The sequence below is a fragment of the Pseudoliparis swirei genome, chromosome 6, assembly GCF_029220125.1.
Source record: "Pseudoliparis swirei isolate HS2019 ecotype Mariana Trench chromosome 6, NWPU_hadal_v1, whole genome shotgun sequence".
NCBI lineage: Eukaryota > Metazoa > Chordata > Actinopteri > Perciformes > Liparidae > Pseudoliparis > Pseudoliparis swirei.
This window is the reverse complement of record NC_079393.1, coordinates 26,319,680-26,344,565: the sequence shown is the minus strand read 5'-3', so window position 1 is coordinate 26,344,565 and position 24,886 is coordinate 26,319,680. Positions and strand designations below refer to the sequence as shown.

The 24,886-nt window shown below is 45.5% G+C and overlaps 1 protein-coding gene across 1 annotated transcript in view; it reads right to left on the bottom strand.

Moving 5' to 3' along the window:
• LOC130195667 (septin-7-like) overlaps nucleotides 1-24,886 on the bottom strand; it is a 50,552-nt gene that overhangs the window by 18,414 nt on the left and 7,252 nt on the right. Inside the window, exon 3 of the mRNA XM_056417337.1 lies at nucleotides 8,719-8,830. Coding sequence (XP_056273312.1) covers nucleotides 8,719-8,830 — 112 coding nt within the window. The remainder of the gene's footprint in view (nucleotides 1-8,718; nucleotides 8,831-24,886) is intronic.

Below are 24,886 nucleotides of genomic sequence, written 5' to 3'. Positions count from 1 at the left end.
CGACACGTCAGGTGAAAACAATAATACATCGTAACGCGTCTCTGATATTGTTCAGGGTGCCGGTCCACATGGGGACCACTGCTCAGGAGAGGAAAGCTGTCAGTCTGTTTCTGACGGGTTCATCACCATGGTGACCAGTGAACAGGTTCATCCACATGCTGACCAGTGGATCTCCAGGACCTTTCCATGACTAAACCAAATTTCCATGATTAAACATTTTGTGAAAACTCTGTCTATCCGTGACAAAGTGAGAAGATGTAGTATTTAAACTAACAATGAGAATTCCAAAGCATAACGTATATATACCGTGTAAATTAAAATGTGAATAAAACACATTTGCATTACTTTTCCAAATATTTTGGGATTTTATTTTTTTCAATTACTTTTATAGGCCCGCTAATAGCCATTTAAAAACTCCATGACTTTTCCAGGTTTTCCATGACCGTACGGACCCTGTTTTGAATAAAGGGTTGAAAATTAAAGTTGTTTTGTTTTTTTATCCGATTAATCGATTAATCGATAGAATAATCAACCGATTAATCGATTATCAAAATAATCGTTAGTTGCAGCCCTAGTGACCTTGTCACCTGGGGGGAGTTTACTTTTGTGACCTGTTGACCTTTTATCTTTTTGTTTCTCTCACAGGGTGACGTTGTCACCTGGTGGGAGTTTTACTTTGTGACCTGTTGACCTTTACCTTTTGTTTCTCTCACAGGGTGACCTTGTCACCTGGGGAGTTACTTTGTGACCTGTTGACCTTTTATCTTTTGTTTCTCACAGGGTGACGTTGTCACCTGGTGGGATTTTACTTTTGTGACCTGTTGACCTTTTACCTTTTGTTTCTCTCACAGGGTGACGTTGTCACCTGGTGGGAGTTTACTTTTGTGACCTGTTGACCTTTTACCTTTTGTTTCTCTCACAGGGTGACCTTGTCACCTGGTGGGAGTTTACTTTTGTGACCTGTTGACCTTTTATCTTTTTGTTTCTCTCACAGGGTGACCTTGTCACCTGGGGGGAGTTTACTTTTGTGACCTGTTGACCTTTTATCTTTTTGTTTCTCTCACAGGGTGACGTTGTCACCTGGTGGGATTTTACTTTTGTGACCTGTTGACCTTTTACCTTTTGTTTCTCTCACAGGGTGCCGTTGTCACCTGGTGGGATTTTACTTTTGTGACCTGTTGACCTTTTACCTTTTGTTTCTCTCACAGGGTGAAGTTGTCACCTGGTGGGAGTTTACTTTTGTGACCTGTTGACCTTTTACCTTTTGTTTCTCTCACAGGGTGACGTTGTCACCTGGTGGGAGTTTACTTTTGTGACCTGTTGACCTTTTACCTTTTGTTTCTCTCACAGGGTGACGTTGTCACCTGGTGGGAGTTTACTTTTGCGACCGGTTGACCTTTTTATCTTTTTGTTTCTCTCACAGGGTGACCTTGTCACCTGGGGGGAGTTTACTTTTAAACCGGTGCATGTCTCGCTGTATTCTTCTTTCTGTCGGCACCGGTCTAATGAAATTAGTGGAGACTGGGTTGGGTCTTCAGAACTCCTCCATCTTTCTAGTATGTGCATGCATGTGGCAGATCGAGGGGTGGAGCCAGGGGCGTTGTGAGAAAGCATTCTCCTGCCTGGTACCAGCCAAGGTCAAGTGCGTAGAGATACGACGCCGAGAGGGAGTATAGTTTCGCATTAAGGAGAGTAAAAGGAGAAGAGAGTATATACAGGACTGTCTCAGAAAATTAGAATATTGTGATAAAGTTCTTTATTTTCTGTAATGCAATTTAAAAAACAAAAATGTCATGCATTCTGGATTCATTACAAATCAACTGAAATATTGCAAGCCTTTTATTCTTTTAATATTGCTGATTATGGCTTACAGCTTAAGAAAACTCTAAAATCCTATCTCATAAAATTTTAATATTTCCTCAGACCAAGTAAAAAAAAGATTTATAACAGCTGAGTGTTTGTCAAGGCTCAGGAAACCCTTGCAGGTGTTTCGAGTTAATTAGACAATTCAAGTGATTTGTTTAATACCCTACTAGTATACTTTTTCATGATATTCTAATATTTAGAGATAGGATATTTGAGTTTTCTTAAGCTGTAAGCCATAATCAGCAATAAATCAGAATAAAAGGCTTGCAATATTTCAGTTGATTTGTAATGAATCCAGAATGCATGACATTTTTGTTTTTTTAATTGCATTACAGAAAATAAAGAACTTCATCACAATATTCTAATTTTCTGAGACAGTCCTGTATATGCATACATATAAATATATGTATGTATATATGTACACAGGATGGTATAGATATTCATAGGTGGAGTTGCTTATCATATGTATATATATATATGTATATATGATGGGTACTTTGTAATTTTTTTAATTTTAATTTTTACATTTTAAATTTAAATTTTAAATTTTTTATATTTTATATTTTATTTTTACATTTTGTTTTTATGATTCATTAATTAGTCCAACGGAAGGTTTCTATAACTAGCTTTCTGTTTTTCTTTGATATATTCTTTATTATTACCTTTTGTGTTTATTGTTTTGACCTCACATCACCTATTGGTACTTTGACAAGTTCACACACTCTGCCCAGAATGGGTGCACCATGAATCCCAATGTCAAGCAGGTCCAGGTCTGTTCGCGTCATCTACACAGCGAAGCCTGGATCTGAAAGATCGAGAGAGAAGCCCTGCATGTGCATCCTGTGACCAGAACCAGTGATCCGTCTTCCTGAAGACCGAGCAGCGCATGCAGTGACGTTCCGACCTCTACCTGGGGATGAAGACAGACTGTCACAGATCCCACCTAGGCCAACGGCGTTTCGAGAATCCCCCGAGCTGACCTGCCTCTTGGAAGCAGAGCCCACGGACGTGGCACTACCAGGACCGCAGGGGAGCAGCAGAGATCGAGCAGTATGAGGCTTCATACGGGGGCCCGACGCTGACAACCAAGGTCAACACGACGACAGTGTGGGCTCCACCCACATTGTTTTTCCACAAGCAGGACCGGGGCAGACGCGTCCCGGTGCTGACCTTTTCGAACTGAACTGTTCGACCGGGGGGACTCAACTGTAATTCGTACAGAGGGTTCGACCGAAGGGACTCAACTGTAATTAGTACAGAGGGTTCGACAAAGAGACCCGGCTGTACATTGCACAGCGGGTCAGGACAAGTTGTCTACGAACGGAATATTGGACTTGATGGGTAATCATAACTCATAGACATTTGGCTGTCCTGATTTCTGGACTATGTGGATAATGTGGTGACAACGCGGCAGAAGAGTCACTGGGACAATGGAGGAGTACCAAGGTGATTGAGCGTGAGTAACGTGTGAGATTATTGAAGAGGAAAAAAAAACAACAACAACAAAAAACTGTGTGATATGACTTGTATTGATGTATTCGTTTTATGTTACTGATTTCAAGGTTTTCAATGGTTTATGTTGTATTTTGGTTTTTAATGAACATGGAGGGGTTTTGGTTGAGGCATAATTCAGGTTTTGATGGTAAGTATCTGTGGCTAATCCGAGAGAGGGTGTGAGGAGTAGTCGGGTTAACACAGATACCTGATAATAAGGGAATCAAATTAAGTACCATTCGCATAAAAGTAATTGGAATATTAAAGAGGCTTGGTTTATCAAAATTCACAAGAGAGGGTGTTAGAAGTGGGACAAATAAATGCGAATTTTTCTGGGATTAGCAAGGGGATCCGTACACCAGGCCGGGAAGTATCGAATGCGGAATGTGAGTAATAAAACAGATCAAAGGTGACCCCAGTTCCATTCGACAACAATAACAGGAAAGCAACCAGGAATCCATCAGGCCGACGGGGAGAGTGGCTGTATGATCAAATAAAAGCGTCGAGGCCATCGCTAGGACAATAAGCAGAGGGCCAGGTGCGAAGAGAACAGGGGTCCTGAGTGGTCAGCGGAGGCATTTACAACCGGTGACCCTCTGGACTGATCTCACTCAGGGGCCCCACTCGACACGAGATGTAAACTTGGCAACTCTTGTGATATTCAAATGAAGACTTGTTTAATTATGTGTTCGGAGCCCATATCCTCACCATACGGGCCCAAGATGATGTGACTGCGGAGTGAATCAACACAAGCCTGAATTCATGTGTGTTAACCTGCCTGTAGATCAATGGTCTTTGATATGATAATGTAACCTATGTCCCCCATATGTTCTGTATCCTGACCCCCGGTTATAATGTGTTCTGCGTCACTGCCCACGGGAAGTCTCACCGAGTCTGGAAGGGGCTGTAAAGAGGGGACTTTCCCCCCCTACGAGCCGGAGAGATAAGATGAGACACCCGGAGACAGGTCACAGAGGTGACCGAGCTCATCTAAACCAGCTAAGACAACGGTCCCCCTCTTTGATGTGGGACAGAGAGTCTCTCCAGAACCTCCCGAGAAGAGAGGGGGGGGGTGAACCCCCATCAGCACCCCGGGGGGGGGGGGGGGGGGGAGGTCCGGTAAAAGTAGGAAGGGCCAGAGGGTATAAAGGTGACGAACAGAGAGAGTTTAAAAAAAAGAGAGTGTTTTTTAGTTGTTGTGATTTTGCGTCAGGCTTCCGTGAGGGAACTCACTTGTAATTGTACTTTGTTTATTTCTTCTTTCTATTTTTGAATAAAATACTTGCTGCCTTGCAGTCTTAAAACTTTACATTCGGTTTGTGGACCTACTTTTTGTGAGACCTATTTCTTCACCTGTCGACCCACCCGGGGAGACCGCTGGCGGGGACCGAGAGCGGACCCCGCGGCCCCCGAGGTGAGTCTGAGCGACATCTGCACGGCTACACCCACTGACCCCAGTTACCCTGGGCACATACTGATTCCTCACACACTTGTAACTGACATTTTGTACTAAAGAGAGATATCGCTGCAGCCGGTAGACCTCTGTCTCTCGGCCGAGCCGTGGTTGGTTCGGGGACCAAGAGAGGGACTCGTAACGCTCGAGTCCTCGTCGCGGAGGTTGTCCTAAAAATAGAATATTACTAAGTGTCCCGCCAGCCGCTCTACGAGCCTAGTACCCTCGAGCGTGTTGGGGTGAGACCCGATAATTGAAGAAACAGCGTTTCTCTCCGCGGAGATCGATCTGACATCATCTCGGGGTGTCGCGCGCCGAGCCGAACAGCGACCACTGTCGAGGGGCGCGCGTCGCTCATCAGGCCCGAACGGTCGCAGAATCATATAGAGGGTTACTGATCTCCGCCTCCCTCCCTTAACTCTTCGCGCCGTTTCCCTCTCCCCCTCGAAGCGCAAGGCGAGGATACCGTGACCGGGGTGATCGTCAGAAGAGAGGCCGGGCATCGTGACCCGTGGACCCGCGTCCTCTCCAGTGCGACAGGTTAGCAGCGCGCGGTGAAGCGCTGCGCCTGGGCGTCGCCGACGTGCTTTTACGACAGTTTGCTACACGTCTGTCAGTAGAGCACGCTTATTCCCCTCAATAAAGTTACCGGTGTGAGCCTTCCCCCCTCCTCTCCATCTCTCCTCTCCCCGCTCCTCTCCTTTTCTCTCCTCTCCTCTTTCCCCACACGAGAATAAGCGGCGTGACTTTTCTTTCCGTCTTCCACCCGAGGCGATCGAATCGGTTTACGTGCGCGTTTCTTAACAACACACACACATACACACACACACACAGTCAGTGCGGTTACATGATGGTATAATTCTAATCTTGCTTTAGTCGGACTATGCTATCTTTTGGGGGATCTGCTGTTATCCCAATATACATGGCAGTGAGTAATTCGAATCATTGGCCGAAAGCATGTCATATCCGATACGATAGGTGGCGCTGTTTTCATTACAACTCGTGGTGATACAGCCATTTCCGCTTGACCTCTTCACCACCACCACCACCACCAACAACAACATCAACATTTCGAGAAAGAACCATGAACTTTAGTATGTTCAACTCCTTCAATACATTAAGCATAAATTCTGTCTGCTCTTCGGTCCAGAAATGTGTGGTGGCTCTTGTGTTCTCCATAGCGTTGTTTGCAGCGCCGCCGCTCCCATAACGCGCACGACGCGCTGCGCGTAGGGCACCAAGTCCTGAGGGGGCTCCACAAAATAGGCAACTAATAAAATCCTCATAGTTATAATAATTATAATGCCGATATTATTTCAGTCTAGAAATATTTGGCGCCTTTTAGGCATGTATATCACGAAACAGGCAGAACAAGAGATATATTTAATCGCTCAGCACCCCCGTTAACACTTCTCGGTCGCATCGCTCTGCCGTGATGCGCCCGACACATCCGCACACAGACCCTATCTCAGGGGGCATCACGAGGAGTTATGCTTAGGGCACCAACATGGTTAGCAGCGGGACTGGTTATTTGTTTGTTTTCTGCCGGCCAGGTTGCGGCAGTGACAATTTATCGTCTCTTTCGACTTCCGGGTCACGACATGGGAGGGAGGGAGGAGGAGGAGGCGGCGGATCTCGAGCATGCGCAAAGACGCAAAGTCCAGTTCCGAATCGAATTCAGAGTTACATGCCGCGAGAGTCGAATTATCAACTGGATCGGACCGAGCTATCCAGGGTGTTAATCGGACCGAAGTCGGACCGCACATAGTCCGACTAAGGTGTTTACATGAAACGGATAATTCGATTTCAGTCCGACTAAGCCAATAATTCGATTGCATGTAAACGCACTGAGTGAGACACCACCAGCTCCACCAGCAGCTCCACACACACACCAGCAGCTCCACACACACCAGCAGCTCCACACACACCAGCAGCTCTCTGGAGGCTCCTCTCTCTGAGCCGTGAAACACGAGAACACAGTCGCCGTCTAGCGCAGGAATTTATGGGACTCGAGTTTTACAGATGCGTGTCAGCGAATTGTGGAGCTCGCAAACCGGAGAGGACTGCTGCAGAGGGTTAGAGGGCGAGGACACTGGCTGGGGAGGGAGACAATGACCCTGTATATCCACGTGTATTTCTTATCATGCCCTCATTATCGGAATGAGAGAAACTGGACATGATTGTGTCGCGCCATCGTCGAGGTTTAGGCCTTTCTGACACGACTCATGTCCACCTGACATCATATAGAAATAAATAAATAAGCACCAACGTCACATTTAAGGACAGGCCGGCGAGTAAAGAGGCAGCAGGAGGAGGAGGAGGAGGAGGAGGAGGTACCCATTTGTTATAGTTTCCTCACAGGTTCCCCGATGACTCTAAACATGTGTTTGTAGGTGTGAGCGAAGTGGTTGTCTTTCTGGGGTCAGCCCCCCCTATCTTGACTTGATAAGAGATGAAGGGATGGCTGGAGGCACACGGCCAATCAGACGACTCTAAGGTGTTAGATTATTCTCAAGTTATATATATAAATATATATAGATAGGAAAAGAGTCTAGAGCCTCTAAAATACATTTATATAGAACCTCTGATCTTCTCTTCTTGACCTTCTCTTTTGCCCCGTGTATAAAACATGTATGTGGAACGCACTCGGCTGCTTGGAGCTAAACGCTAACGTCAGCGCGCTAACAGCGTGGCGGACGGAGGTTCTGTGGCCCCGCCCACCAGCACCAAGACTCCAGTCCGTCACACACACGGTTACACACCGCTCACAGGAACACGTTCACACACTTTACGGCTATTTTGGGCGTTCCGATGACGGGAGCAGTGGCGGCTTTAAAGGAAGGGCCTGGTCATATTTGACAAACTCATGCAGTGTGAACTCAGCGTAGGAGTTGTTCATGTGTGGCTCTATTCTTGGATGGATGGAGCCTTTTCTTCTTCTTGCTTTGGCACAAATAGAAGATCTCCCCGTTATTTATCACGCCTTCGCAGCTGTGATTGGCTGGTTGTTTTCTGACACTGAAACTAGTTCTAATTAGTCAGGTTGTATAGAAGAAGAGGACGTAGTCGCCGTGGAGTCACCCACTGGGTTGTGGACTGACATTGTCAAACCTCAATTTCGGTGATTTGGCCATAGCCATCATGGCTTTTTACAACCAGTGAGCGGAAGTGATCATATCTGGACTGCAGAGGAGTGACCTGTCAATCACCTGTAGCCCCGCCCCTAAAGCGTCCCCCGCTTTATGGTCTGTGTGACTCTAAATGACCATAAAGTATAAATGATGACATCATGCTGTATAGAAGAAGACTTGAAACTAGAGACTGAGACATAAACTCATGTTTACAATGTTTACTGAGGGAATACATCAAGATAAGTAGAGTCACTATATAGACTTCTATACAACCAGAGGAGCCCCCTGGTGGTCAGGAGAGAGAATGCAGCTTTAACACATGAAGCATAGACTTCTATACAACCAGAGGAGCCCCCTGGTGGTCAGGAGAGAGAATGCAGCTTTAAAAGGTGAAGCATAGACTTCTGTACAACCAGAGACATGACCCCTGGTGTTCAGTAGAGAGAATGCAGCTTTAAGACATGTAGCATATACTTCTATACAACCAGAGGAGTCACCCCCTGGTGGACATTAGAGATAATGCAGGTTTTAGGACACTTCCACTTGTGGCTTCACTCGTCAGAACCGGAGCGAGCCGCCTGCTTCAGAGTATATCTTGGAGAGGGTCCATGTCTGGTATCTCTGACGCTGCCATCTTGGCCTCTTTTTAAATCTCATTGGGATTATCCCGGCTAAATAAAACATGAATAAAAACATACGCCCCACTGACATCCCAACCTTTATGGTGACACGTGAACTGAAGTTGAAAAGCGTCTGCAATGGAAGCCGAGTGACCTCACCTGCACGGTCTTCTTGATGCTCTGGGAGGGCCCGGGGTAGTCCTTGGAGTCCAGGTCAGTCAGGAACAGAGAGTTGATGAGGGTCGACTTCCCCAGACCGGATTCACCTGAGGACAAATGGAGCACATTTAAATCCTCAAACGGACAACGTGAAGAGCACATCAAGGAGTAGAGGACTTGTGTCTCAACGGGATCTGGAGAAACTTGTCCATCCGTTCATCTTCAGCAGACTGGACTACTGGAACGCTGCGTTCACTTTCTCTGTGAAAAGTAAATCAGAACGCTGCAGCTCGAGTCCTCACTCAGACCAGGAAAGTGGATCACATCCGTCCAGTTCTGAGGTCTTTGCATTGACTTTAAGATCCTGCTGCTGGTTTATAAAGCACTGAATGGTTCAGGGCCGAAACACATTTGTGATCTGCTACCTTACGAACCACCCAGGCCCCTCGGGTGGTCTGGGACTGGTCTACTTCCTGTTTCAAGAGTCAGAACTAAACTTCAGCGTTCAGGTCTTCTGCTCCACATTTCTGGAACAAGGTCCCAGAAAGCTGAAGGTCTGCGAAGAAACCAAAACCTCGGTCCACACTAAACTCACCCACCAGGCCTCTATTGATTTATCTTGATGCATGTTTTCATCAAACTATAAATAATTATTGTGTTTTGGCAAAGAAAAAGTGAAACACATCAATCAAGAGTTCCCAAAATTCAATCCAAATAATTAAAGCTGGACGAGGCGAATCGGTGTGGACGTTAATTATTCGAATAGATTCCCCGTTTTCCTTCTGTTCTTTACCTCAAAAAGAAGCAGAAACTAGGTTGGCTTTGAAATGGCGGTTAATATGGTTAATATATATATATATATTTATGGAGATGTTGCTGCACTTAGTCAAAGACTAATGTTGCCCAGCTATCCATCTTGCTCTCCAAACAGCCCAGTGTGCCGCCTGAGAGCAGAAAGCTGGAGGGGTTCCATCTCAGAATGAAGACCAGATGTTCATGGAGTTGGAAACAGAGACCAGCAGCTGATGGCCTGATGAGCCACATCTGGGTCTTCTCAAGGTCCTGCAGGCTTGTGTTACCGCGGTGTCAGCAGGAAGTAAAACAATCACGAAGCAGACGTTAGAGACACAAAATGCAACGCGAGCACTTTCTCGGCCAACACTGAGATCACCGCATTTTGGAAACGTCATGCATTAAGAATGATGTCATCATTCACCCATTCATACGTTGGTGGGAGGAGCTACCATGCCAGGTTCCACCCGTCCATCAGGACTAACCAACATTCACACAGGAACAGCTCCGGGAGACATTTGGGGTTAAGTGCCTTGCCCAAGGACACATCAACATGGGCTAGTGGAGCTGGGGATCGAACCGCCGACCCTCTGATTGAAGGATGACCCTGGTCACCACAGTCGCCCACTTTCGATTCGAGTAGAGGACGGGACACATTAATGTCCAAACTCATCACAATTATGACTAGAAATGGTCCCGATCAAACGTCATGTTGTCTGTAGTCCAGACACGAAAACAGCCTTCTGACCTCGATCTGTCACGAGAACACGTAAACATTGAATGATTGGTTGTGATTGGCTGCACGGTTCAGGATTTGTAGCGCACACTTAGGTCCGTCAATGCAGCAGTCTAACCCCCCACCCCCCCCCCCCGGAGGGCAGGGCCGACCCATTTGGCATCCCTAGGTCAGGTTAATTAAATATTGGTTGCATGTCATGAGGAAGCCATCTCTCTGTAAATAGGCTAATGACCTGAACGATAGCGATGGGTGGCTGAGCCTTCCAGCTCATGCCTGCTGTTCCTCTTCATCTCTCTTCCTCCTCCTCCTCCTCCTCAGTGAGGCATCACTCCATCTCTCCATAGCTCTGTGTCACTCAGCCTCCATCCACATTCCATTTGGTCACATTTCTCCTCTTTGTCCCTGCTGTCCATCTCGGGCTTCAGCTCTCAGCTCGTTGTTGATTAAATTTTTCAATTCAGTTTATTTTATTCAGCCCAATATGAAAAATTACAAACTCCCCTCAGAGGGCTTAACAATCTGTACACATACACAATCCTGACCTTTGACCTTTGACCTCACATCAGATCAGGAACAACTCCCAAGAAACAGAAAAGAGGGAAGAACCTTTCAGGAGAGCAACAGAGGAGGATCCCTCTCCCCGGATGGACGGAAGCAGGAGATGTCATGTGACCAGATGAACAATAGATGTCATGAGACCAGATGATCAATAGATGTCATGTGACCAGATGAACAATAGATGTCATGTGACCAGATGAACAATATATGTCATGTGACCACATGAACAATAGATGTCATGTGACCAGATGATCAATATATGTCATGTGACCACATGAACAATAGATGTCATGAGACCAGATGAACAATAGATGTCATGAGACCAGATGAACAATAGATGTCATCTGACTAGATGAACAATAGATGTCATGAGACCAGATGAACAATAGATGTCATGTGACCAGATGAACAATAGAGGTCATGTGACCAGATGAACAATAGATGTCATGTGACCAGATGAACAATAGATGTCATGTGACCAGATGAACAATAGATGTCATGAGACCAGATGAACAATAGATGTCACGTGACCAGATGAACAATAGATGTAATGTGACCAGATGAACAATAGATGTCATGAGACCAGATGATCAATAGATGTCATGTGACCAGATGAACAATAGATGTCATGTGACCAGGTGAACAATAGATGTCATGTGACCAGATGAACAATAGATGTCATGTGACCAGATGAACAATAGATGTCATGTGACCAGATGAACAATATATGTCATGTGACCACATGAACAATAGATGTCATGTGACCAGATGATCAATATATGTCATGTGACCAGGTGAACAATAGATGTCATGTGACCAGATGAACAATAGATGTCATGTGACCAGATGAACAATAGATGTCATGTGACCAGATGAACAATAGATGTCATGTGACCAGATGAACAATAGATGTCATGAGACCAGATGAACAATAGATGTCATGAGACCGGGTGAACAATAGATGTCATGTGACCAGATGAACAATAGATGTCATGAGACCAGATGAACAATAGATGTCATGTGACCAGGTGAACAATATATGTCATGTGACTAGATGAACAATAGATGTCATGTGACCAGATGAACAATAGATGTCATGTGACCAGGTGAACAATAGATGTCATGTGACCAGATGAACAATAGATGTCATGTGACCAGATGAACAATAGATGTCATGTGACCAGATGATCAATATATGTCATGTGACCAGGTGAACAATAGATGTCATGTGACCAGATGAACAATAGATGTCATGAGACCAGATGAACAATAGATATCATGAGACCAGGTGAACAATATATGTCATGTGACCAGATGAACAATAGATGTCATGAGACCAGATGAACAATAGATGTCATGTGACCAGGTGAACAATATATGTCATGTGACTAGATGAACAATATATGTCATGTGACCAGATGAACAATAGATGTCATGAGACCAGATGAACAATATATGTCATGTGACCAGGTGAACAATATATGTCATGTGACTAGATGAACAATAGATGTCATGTGACCAGATGAACAATAGATGTCATGTGACCAGATGAACAATATATGTCATGAGACCAGATGAACAATAGATGTCATGAGACCAGATGAACAATAGATGTCATGTGACCAGATGAACAATAGATGTCATGTGACTAGATGAACAATAGATGTCATGTGACCAGATGAACAATAGATGTCATGAGACCAGATGAACAATATATGTCATGAGACCAGATGAACAATAGACGTCATGTGACCAGATGAACAATAGATGTCATGTGACCAGATGAACAATAGATGTCATGTGACCAGATGAACAATAGATGTCATGTGACCAGGTGAACAATATATGTCATGTGACTAGATGAACAATAGATGTCATGTGACCAGATGAACAATATATGTCATGAGACCAGATGAACAATATATGTCATGAGACCAGATGAACAATAGATGTCATGTGACCAGATGAACAATAGATGTAATGTGACCAGATGAACAATAGATGTCATGAGACCAGATGAACAATAGATGTCATGAGACCAGATGAACAATAGATGTCATGTGACCAGGTGAACAATAGATGTCATGTGACCAGATGAACAAAAGATGTCATGAGACCAGATGAACAATAGATGTCATGTGACCAGATGAACATTAGATGTTATGAGACCAGATGAACAATAGATGTCATGAGACCAGATGAACAATAGATGTCATGTGACCAGATGAACAATAGAGGTCATGTGACCAGATGAACAATAGATGTCATGTGACCAGATGAACAATAGATGTCATGTGACCAGATGAACAATAGATGTCATGAGACCAGATGAACAATAGATGTCACGTGACCAGATGAACAATAGATGTAATGTGACCAGATGAACAATAGATGTCATGAGACCAGATGATCAATAGATGTCATGTGACCAGATGAACAATAGATGTCATGTGACCAGGTGAACAATAGATGTCATGTGACCAGATGAACAATAGATGTCATGTGACCAGATGAACAATAGATGTCATGTGACCAGATGAACAATATATGTCATGTGACCACATGAACAATAGATGTCATGTGACCAGATGATCAATATATGTCATGTGACCAGGTGAACAATAGATGCCATGTGACCAGATGAACAATAGATGTCATGTGACCAGATGAACAATAGATGTCATGTGACCAGATGAACAATAGATGTCATGTGACCAGATGAACAATAGATGTCATGAGACCAGATGAACAATAGATGTCATGAGACCGGGTGAACAATAGATGTCATGTGACCAGATGAACAATAGATGTCATGAGACCAGATGAACAATAGATGTCATGTGACCAGGTGAACAATATATGTCATGTGACTAGATGAACAATAGATGTCATGTGACCAGATGAACAATAGATGTCATGTGACCAGGTGAACAATAGATGTCATGTGACCAGATGAACAATAGATGTCATGTGACCAGATGATCAATATATGTCATGTGACCAGGTGAACAATAGATGTCATGTGACCAGATGAACAATAGATGTCATGAGACCAGATGAACAATAGATATCATGAGACCAGGTGAACAATATATGTCATGTGACCAGATGAACAATAGATGTCATGTGACCAGATGAACAATAGATGTCATGAGACCAGATGAACAATATATGTCATGTGACCAGGTGAACAATAGATGTCATGTGACCAGATGAACAATATATGTCATGAGACCAGATGAACAATAGATGTCATGTGACCAGATGAACAATAGATGTCATGTGACCAGATGAACAATAGATGTCATGTGACTAGATGAACAATAGATGTCATGTGACCAGATGAACAATATATGTCATGGGACCAGATGAACAATATATGTCATGAGACCAGATGAACAATAGACGTCATGTGACCAGATGAACAATAGATGTCATGTGACCAGATGAACAATAGATGTCATGTGACCAGATGAACAATAGATGTCATGTGACCAGATGAACAATAGATGTCATGAGACCAGATGAACAATAGATGTCATGTGACCAGATGAACAGTCATGTGACCAGATGAACAATAGATGTCATGTGACCAGATGAACAATAGATGTCATGTGACCAGATGAACAATAGATGTCATGTGACCAGATGAACAATAGATGTCATGACCAGATGAACAATAGATGTCATGTGACCAGATGAACAATAGATGTCATGTGACCAGATGAACAATAGATGTCATGTGACCAGATGAACAATAGATGTCATGTGACCAGATGAACAATAGATGTCATGGACCAGATGAACAATAGATGTCATGTGACCAGATGAACAATAGATGTCATGTGACCAGATGAACAATAGATGTCAGGACCAGATGAACAATGTCATGGACCAGATGAACAATAGATGTCATGTGACCAGATGAAGATGTCATGTGACCAGATGAACAATAGATGTCATGTGACCAGATGAACAATAGAGACCAGATGAACAATAGATGTCAACCATGAACAACAGATGTGACAGCTGAACAATAGATGTCATGCCAGATGAACAATAGTCATGTCATGTGACCAGATGAACAATAGATGTCATGTGACCAGATGAACAATAGATGTCATGTGACCAGATGAACAATAGACATGGACCACATGAACACACACACACTGACTGAACAATATATGTTGTGACCAGATGCACAATAGTGTCATGTGACCAGATGAACAATAGATGTCATGTGACCAGATGAACAATAGATGTCATGTGACCAGATGCACAATAGATGTCATGTGACCAGATGAACAATAGATGTCATGTGACCAGATGAACAATAGATGTCATGTGACCAGATGAACAATAGATGTCATGTGACCAGATGAACAATAGATGTCATGTGACCAGATGAACAATAGATGTCATGTGACCAGATGAACAATAGATGTCATGAGACCAGATGAACAATAGATGTCATGTGACCAGATGAACAATAGATGTCATGTGACCAGATGAACAATAGATGTCATGAGACCAGATGAACAATAGATGTCATGTGACCAGATGAACAATAGATGTCATGTGACCAGATGAACAATAGATGTCATGTGACCAGATGAACAATAGATGTCATGTGACCAGATGAACAATAGATGTCATGTGACCAGATGAACAATAGATGTCATGTGACCAGATGAACAATAGATGTCATGTGACCAGATGAACAATAGATGAACAATAGATGTCATGTGACCAGATGAACAATAGATGTCATGTGACCAGATGAACAATAGATGTCATGTGACCAGATGAACAATAGATGTCATGTGACCAGATGAACAATAGATGTCATGTGACCAGATGAACAATAGATGTCATGTGACCAGATGAACAATAGATGTCATGAGACCAGATGAACAATAGATGTCATGTGACCAGATGAACAATAGATGTCATGTGACCAGATGAACAATAGATGTCATGTGACCAGATGAACAATAGATGTCATGTGACCAGATGAACAATAGATGTCATGTGACCAGATGAACAATAGATGTCATGAGACCAGATGAACAATAGATGTCATGAGACCAGATGAACAATAGATGTCATGTGACCAGATGAACAATAGATGTCATGTGACCAGATGAACAATAGATGTCATGTGACCAGATGAACAATAGATGTCATGTGACCAGATGAACAATAGATGTCATGTGACCAGATGAACAATAGATGTCATGTGACCAGATGAACAATAGATGTCATGAGACCAGATGAACAATAGATGTCATGAGACCAGATGAACAATAGATGTCATGTGACCAGATGAACAATAGATGTCATGTGACCAGATGAACAATAGATGTCATGTGACCAGATGAACAATAGATGTCATGTGACCAGATGAACAATAGATGTCATGTGACCAGATGAACAATAGATGTCATGTGACCAGATGAACAATAGATGTCATGTGACCAGATGAACAATAGATGTCATGTGACCAGATGAACAATAGATGTCATGTGACCAGATGAACAATAGATGTCATGTGACCAGATGAACAATAGATGTCATGTGACCAGATGAACAATAGATGTCATGTGACCAGATGAACAATAGATGTCATGTGACCAGATGAACAATAGATGTCATGTGACCAGATGAACAATAGATGTCATGTGACCAGATGAACAATAGATGTCATGTGACCAGATGAACAATAGATGTCATGTGACCAGATGAACAATAGATGTCATGAGACCAGATGAACAATAGATGTCATGTGACCAGATGAACAATAGATGTCATGTGACCAGATGAACAATAGATGTCATGTGACCAGATGAACAATAGATGTCATGTGACCAGATGAACAATAGATGTCATGTGACCAGATGAACAATAGATGTCATGAGACCAGATGAACAATAGATGTCATGTGACCAGATGAACAATAGATGTCATGTGACCAGATGAACAATAGATGTCATGTGACCAGATGAACAATAGATGTCATGTGACCAGATGAACAATAGATGTCATGTGACCAGATGAACAATAGATGTCATGTGACCAGATGAACAATAGATGTCATGTGACCAGATGAACAATAGATGTCAGATGTCATGTGACCAGATGATCAATATATGTCATGTGACCAGGTGAACAATAGATGCCATGTGACCAGATGAACAATAGATGTCATGTGACCAGATGAACAATAGATGTCATGTGACCAGATGAACAATAGATGTCATGTGACCAGATGAACAATAGATGTCATGAGACCAGATGAACAATAGATGTCATGAGACCGGGTGAACAATAGATGTCATGTGACCAGATGAACAATAGATGTCATGAGACCAGATGAACAATAGATGTCATGTGACCAGGTGAACAATATATGTCATGTGACTAGATGAACAATAGATGTCATGTGACCAGATGAACAATAGATGTCATGTGACCAGGTGAACAATAGATGTCATGTGACCAGATGAACAATAGATGTCATGTGACCAGATGAACAATAGATGTCATGTGACCAGATGATCAATATATGTCATGTGACCAGGTGAACAATAGATGTCATGTGACCAGATGAACAATAGATGTCATGAGACCAGATGAACAATAGATATCATGAGACCAGGTGAACAATATATGTCATGTGACCAGATGAACAATAGATGTCATGTGACCAGATGAACAATAGATGTCATGAGACCAGATGAACAATAGATGTCATGTGACCAGGTGAACAATATATGTCATGTGACTAGATGAACAATATATGTCATGTGACCAGATGAACAATAGATGTCATGAGACCAGATGAACAATATATGTCATGTGACCAGGTGAACAATAGATGTCATGTGACCAGATGAACAATATATGTCATGAGACCAGATGAACAATAGATGTCATGAGACCAGATGAACAATAGATGTCATGTGACCAGATGAACAATAGATGTCATGTGACCAGATGAACAATAGATGTCATGTGACTAGATGAACAATAGATGTCATGTGACCAGATGAACAATATATGTCATGAGACCAGATGAACAATATATGTCATGAGACCAGATGAACAATAGACGTCATGTGACCAGATGAACAATAGATGTCATGTGACCAGATGAACAATAGATGTCATGAGACCAGATGAACAATAGATGTCATGTGACCAGGTGAACAATATATGTCATGTGACTAGATGAACAATAGATGTCATGTGACCAGATGAACAATATATGTCATGAGACCAGATGAACAATAGACGTCATGTGACCAGATGAACAGTCCTTCTACTCTGGAGCTGTAGAGAGCGTCCTGACAGGAAGCATCACAGCCTGGTTTGGCAACTGCTCCGCTCAGGACAGGAAGGCTCTGCAGAGAGTAGTGCGTTCGGCTGAACGCACTATTGGAACTACACTCCCCACCCTGCAGGACTTGTACACCAGGAGGTGCAGAACCAGAGCCGGCAGGATCATGAAGGATCCTCACCACCCCAACAACAGACTGTTTCAGCTGCTGCGGTCAGGCAGGCGCCTCCGTAGTCACGCTGCAAGAACAGAGACTGAGACGGAGTTTCTTTCCTCAGGCCATCAGGACTGTGAACTCCGACCTCACCAGGACCCCCACATAGACCCACACAACTGCCCCTCTTAGGCACACACACACACACACACACTCACACTTACTGTAAATATTGTGTTGTTTTTTATTGTAAATAGTGTACTTGTTGCCCTTGCACATTCCTGCTGAGCATTGCCACTTTCATTTCACTGCACACCCTGTGTGTGTATGTGACAAATAAAACATCTTGAATCTTGAATCTTGAATCTTGAACAATAGATGTCATGTGACCAGATGAACAATAGATGTCATGTGACCAGATGAACAATAGATGTAATGTGACCAGATGAACAATAGATGTAATGTGACCAGATGAACAATAGATGTCATGAGACCAGATGAACAATAGATGTCATGAGACCAGATGAACAATAGATGTCATGTGACCAGGTGAACAATAGATGTCATGTGACCAGATGAACAAAAGATGTCATGAGACCAGATGAACAATAGATGTCATGTGACCAGATGAACAATAGATGTCATGAGACCAGATGAACAATAGATGTCATGTGACCAGATGAACAATAGATGTCATGAGACCAGATGAACAATAGACGTCATGTGACCAGATGAACAATAGATGTCATGTGACCAGATGAACAATAGATGTCATGTGACCAGATGAACAATAGATGTCATGAGACCAGATGAACAATAGATGTCATGTGACCAGATAAACAATAGATGTCATGTGACCAGGTGAACAATAGATGTCATGTGACCAGATGAACAATAGATGTCATGTGACCAGATGAACAATAGATGTCATGTGACCAGATGAACAGCGTTACAACACATTCAATGAATATCACAGTGTATGAATAATTTGTAGTAGGCATAGATGTGAACCTGTTTTTTCTGCATCTTTTTGAGACAAGATGTGCTTGATTGTTTGAATGTCTGGGGTCGGCCGTGCTTTCCCTTCCTTTGTTTGTTGTTGTTTTATGTGTATTATTGTTTTATGTTTATTATTGTTTTTTGTTTGTTATTGTTTTATGTTTATTATTGTTTCATGTTTATTATTGTTTTTTTGTTTATTATTGTTTTGTTTATTATTGGGTTTTGTTTGTTATTGTTTTATGTTTGTTATTGTTTTATGTTTTTTTTTATTGTTTTATGTTTGTTATTGTTTTATGTTTATTATTGTTTTATGTTTATTATTGGGTTTTGTTTGTTATTGTTCTATTTCATCCTTCCTGACCGCCAGAGGCGGTGCTTAGCACTGGATATCTTCCATCTTGCGCATAGCAGGTCGAGTATTAATAACGACAAAGTCACCCGTGACCTCGGATGACCCGCCCACCGGGTATAAGTTCCGGTGTCATCCCGAGATCAGTTCTTTTTCATCTTCTCGCAAACGCAGGCTAACGGAATTACTACGTTAGCATCAGCTAAAGCTGAAGTTTAACTGAAGCTCGTCTCGGGGAGCCTTGTGACCAAATGGTCGGAGTTGCGATCCGTCGCCCTCCAAAGGCTGCGACGAGCTCTCCTCCGAGTAGGAGGACGTTGCGTTTCTCTACGGCGGTCCGTCGAGGCGGACCGGAGAACGCACGGGTTTTTCTCGGTCTTCACCAGAGCACCTTCACCGTGAAGCTTCAATCGGGTGAGATCGAATACAATTGCTGTCTATGACGGCATATCCCACAGGAGCAGAGCTCTCGCTCCTGCTAACTGTGTGCTAACGAGAGCGCGTCCGCTCGGTGTCGCCAGGCTGCTACACCGGCGCGACCGGCTCTCTGTAGCGGTGGGATAGCGTGTGTGTTGACTTTAGTAGCATTGCCGCCGTGCATAGCTAGCAGAGTGTGTCCACTCAGGCTAACGGAGCCTACGCTAAATCCGACAGCTACCTCCTGTTCCACAGGACCTCGGCCCAAGTAGCGAGGTGCTCTCGCGCAGGCTACTGTTGGGCGATTACAGCCCTAACGAGAGCGCGTCCACTCGTTGCTTAGGAGGCTATAAGTCGATACTGATGCATACGTGCACATGTACCTCCATGACATCGCTGCTGTTGCAGCTAGCAGAGCGTCTCCACTCAGGCTAACTAATGCCACGCTAATGCTGACAGCTACCAGATGAGTGAAGTGTGTCCTCACTCTCTCATTAGACATGCTGTTTTCTGACCCGTGCTCACGGGATCAGCGTCTACAGTAGCGCAGCCGCAGAGCTCTCGCTCAGGCTTACTGGGAGGACACCAGTAAGTACAGTGGTCATACTAGTGGAGAGGGTCCTCGAAGAGACCTGCCCTCTCACTACGACTGTTTTCACAGGACCTGCTCCCCCGTAGCACAGGCTTTCGCCCAGGCTACTCGTGGGATGCTTGTAATTACAGCTACTGTACTAGTCAAGCGTGTCCTCACTTCCTCTCTCTAGAGAGGCTGTTCTCTAGACCGCTTTCTAAACTGTCTCCACGGAACCCGTTTCCACAGTAACAGAGTGCTCTCGCTTAAGTTTACTGATAGGACACCAGTAATCACGGCTACTGTATTGAAGAGGTGTCCTCGCTCTAGACGGGCTGTCTCCGTCCTGCTCCACAGGACCTGGGCCACAGTAGCGGAGTGCTACTGCTGCGACCCTAGCTGCTACAGCTACCGTACGAGTGAGGGCAGCGTTACGCTCTCCCCTCACTAGACGGGCTGTCTCTGTCCTGCTCCACAGGACCTGCGCTGCAGTAGCGGAGTGCGCTCGCTCTAGCTCCTGCTAGGACCCCAACAGACAGGTCAGGTCAGCTCCAGGCCAGCCGACCAGTTGCAAGCGCCGGCTAGGAGCCGCAGGGGCTCCCCTAGCAGTGCAATCGGGCATGCTAGCTTATAGAGTAGGTCTGCTGACCGCAGAACTAGCTCAGATAAGTCGCCACCCTAGTGCAGGGAGGACTGAAGCATCAGATCCACCCACGGCTGATCCATTCCCAAGGGAGGACATCCCAGTGGCAGTGTCCACCAATCTCCTTACTGGAGGACGGGGACAAGTGGCCCACCCACGCTTCTGGGCCTGGTTCCTATTCCTCAGGCCATAGCCCCTTGTAGGGGGCAGTCGACGGCCCCATCGTGTTCGTCATTCGCTGGGCACAGGAACTGCTGGATATACAGCAGCCGGAACCCCACGCACGCTAGTGCATTCTTCAGGGGCATTCCCGGCCCTGCCACCTTTTCAGTCTCCCCTCCAGAGACTATCTGAGGGGTTACCATCTTACGACAGATCACCGAACCCCGGCGTCCATGCAGGACATGGCCAAATGTGGCCTTCGTCCCATGCCATCCATTGAGCTGACTATCGCATCCATCGGTTTTTCCCCAAGGGGACTCCGAGGCCGGATGACCGGTGCCCTCGAGCCCAGTCGGTTCTCAGGTGACCATTTTACCGTGCTTACTACACGGCAACTCCCCCTCCTATGTCATACTTGACTACAGCCTCAGTGATGCTTCGCTGCAGGCATTTGCACTTACGTCAAGAGAACCTGGCCGCCTAATGCTCTCCAGGGTTCAGACCAGCTGTTTGGCCGGCGCAGTCACTCTTGTCGGAGGCATGTAGGAACAACCTCCCTACTGTCCCAGTGAAATCAGGGGACCTGCTCTACAGGCACAGCAGCGCACGGTGCAAGCCGGTTAGACCAGGCAGCAGTTATCTGGTCTTCGCAGGACCGTGTCCACACCCCGCAGACTCGGGGGCGCCACATCTTGACTTTCTCATGCTGAGCACAGCAGACATCCTTCGTGTGGTCTCCAGAGGAGATCGGCTCATGTCTGTCGACTTAAGGGAGGCCTTTTGTCAGGTTCCTAGAATGCTTCACAGACGGTTGCTCTGTTATGCTTTCCAAAGCCGTTATTCTCAGGCTTCTTCCATGTGGACTTCCCCAGGAGTTTCTACAAAAGGCGTTACTGCCGCCCTGCAATCACCAGGGCGTGAGGAAACTGCCATCCTGGACGATCTGGCTGATATGTGCGCCATACCCATTTAGGGCCACACAGTGCATTACTTGCACTCTCTCTCACGCCACCCGGTTGGGCCTTCGTGAACAAACAACTGTCTGAGCCATTCTCAGAGCATAACCTTTATTGGTGTAGCTCTAGATGCAGCCACTAAGCGGGCCTGGCCGTCACTCAGACAGGTGGACAGCATCCTCTGCAGCCTTCCCCTCTCTGAGGGGGCAGATGGCTGTCTTTTATCCTCTCTTCTATCGGGTAAATTGACAGCTGCATCAGCTGTCTTACACTCTTTCTCACGCTGCCCGGTTAGGCCTTCGTGAACATAAAGAGTTTTCTGAGCCATTCTCGGAGCATAACCTTCATTGGTATAGCTCTAGATGCAGCCACTAAGTGGGCCTGCCCGTCACTCAAGCAGGTAGGTACTCTCTGAGGGGGCAGGCAGTGGTATTTTATCCCTTTTTTCCTTGCCTATCGGGCAAATGCTTGGGCTGCTGTCGCGGCGCCCTTCGCATGGAGGGCCTAACAGCCTTCGCCAGGGGCCACAGGCACAAGATGGGGGTCACAGTGGTGCCCTCGGCTCTATCCCGTGAGGGTGAGAGCATACCCGTCAGAGGGTATCCCCAGGAAGGGTCCGCCCCACCGGGAGGTCGCCACAGCAGACTCCCGCCTCTCAAGGTGGGGCGCAGTCTGGCGGTACAGGACTTCCAGAGGACAGTCTATTCGCGACACTTGGGTCTGGAGCCACAGGCCATGCACCTAGCGCTCAAACAGTTCCTGCCATACTTGGGAGGGAATATGTACTTGTTGGGCGAGACATCGCCTCAACCACGTGTTGGCTTGAACCTCCAGGGGTCTCTAGGGCTGCAGAGCTGCTACGGAGCTCCCGTGCCCTTCTGACTTTTCTTACTCCGGTAACCCTTCACCTGACCAATTTTCGGGCGAGGTATCGACCAGGAGAACGGAACCAGGGCGTTCCCCACATTTCCGCTGATCTTGCCAACTACTCGGGGTCTTCAACAGGGCCACCGAATTTTGCTGGTGGCCCCCTTGCGTCCAGCCAGGACTTGGTTCCCCTGGCTGCACAGACTTCGCTGTGAGACGCCACGGTGCCTCGCTGACATGCGGGACCCTAGCACAGCTAGATGGTGGGACCTGCCATCCCAATCCCGGCCGTGCCCAACAAAGGGCTTGGCCGCAGGAGAGCAGAAGCAGCTGAACAGAATCAGTCCAAAGGACTATTCTAAACGCCAGAGTGCCATCCGTCTACAAGACATGTGCAGACCGAAGCCGCTTCCCGACCGGCGGACGGAGGGACCCAGTACGGTGCCTCGTGCCTACGGTACTCACGCCTCCGTCATCCCTTCTAGTTAAGGGCATGTCTGCCTCTATCCTGAGGGCCTACATAGGGGACTCGCCCGTGGTACTGGACACCCTATGCTCGCCTCCCTTCGAACCCTTGGCAGAGGCAGAGCTGTGGTTGCTGTCGGCAAAGACCTTTCATCCTTGCCATAACTGCGGCAGAGCAAGTAGGCAAGCTACACGCCCTGTCGGTCAATGAGCCTTGTCTGAGGGGAACTCAGATGGCTCGGGTGTCACACTGCGGCCTAAAGCAGTGGCTTCCCCCAAAGGTGCTGGCACGCTCGGGTCTCAACCAGCCTGTCCAGCCTGCACAGCTTGACCACCATAACTAGTCAGTTAGGGTGGATCTAAGAAGGGCTATGCCACTGCAGAACAGTGCCTGTTCCACTAGATAGTGGAGGCCATTGCCTGTGCATAGGTGGTGAACGTCCGTGCTCTGCCATCCAGAGCAGGGTGTTCTACAACAGCGTTCCCACATCACGGGCGACCCTGAGAGGTATGCCCGTTGGGAATATAGGTGCATATGTATGCAACAGCCTCAGGGGCATCGTTGCGCACATTCACCAGAGACTACAGAGTGAACGGGAACACCCTCCATGCATTGCAGGTGGTTCTCCGTCCAAATCCTCTGCTTGAGTCATATGAGGTAGTTTCCTTGGGATTCCTCGTGACTCTGTTGATATAAGTCATCCAGTACTAAGCTCCGCCTCTGGCGGTCAGGAAGGATGAAATAGAACGCAAGTTACGTATGTAACTATGGTTCTATGAATCCTGGATGACCGCCAGAGTTCTTAGTCACTCGGAATCTCGTGAGTTCGCGAGAAGATTCCGTAGAACTGATCTCGGGATGACACCGGAACTTATACCCGGTGGGCGGGTCATCCGAGGTCACGGGTGACTTTGTCGTTATTAATACTCGACCTGCTATGCGCAAGACGGAAGATATCCAGTGCTAAGCACCGCCTCTGGCGGTCATCCAGGATTCATAGAACCATAGTTACATACGTAACTTGCGTTTTATGTTTTTTTATTGTTTTATGTTTATTATTGTTTTATGTTTTTTATTGTTTTATATTTATTTTTTTTATGTTTATTTTTGTTTTATGTTTATCATTGTTTTATGTTTATTATTGTTTT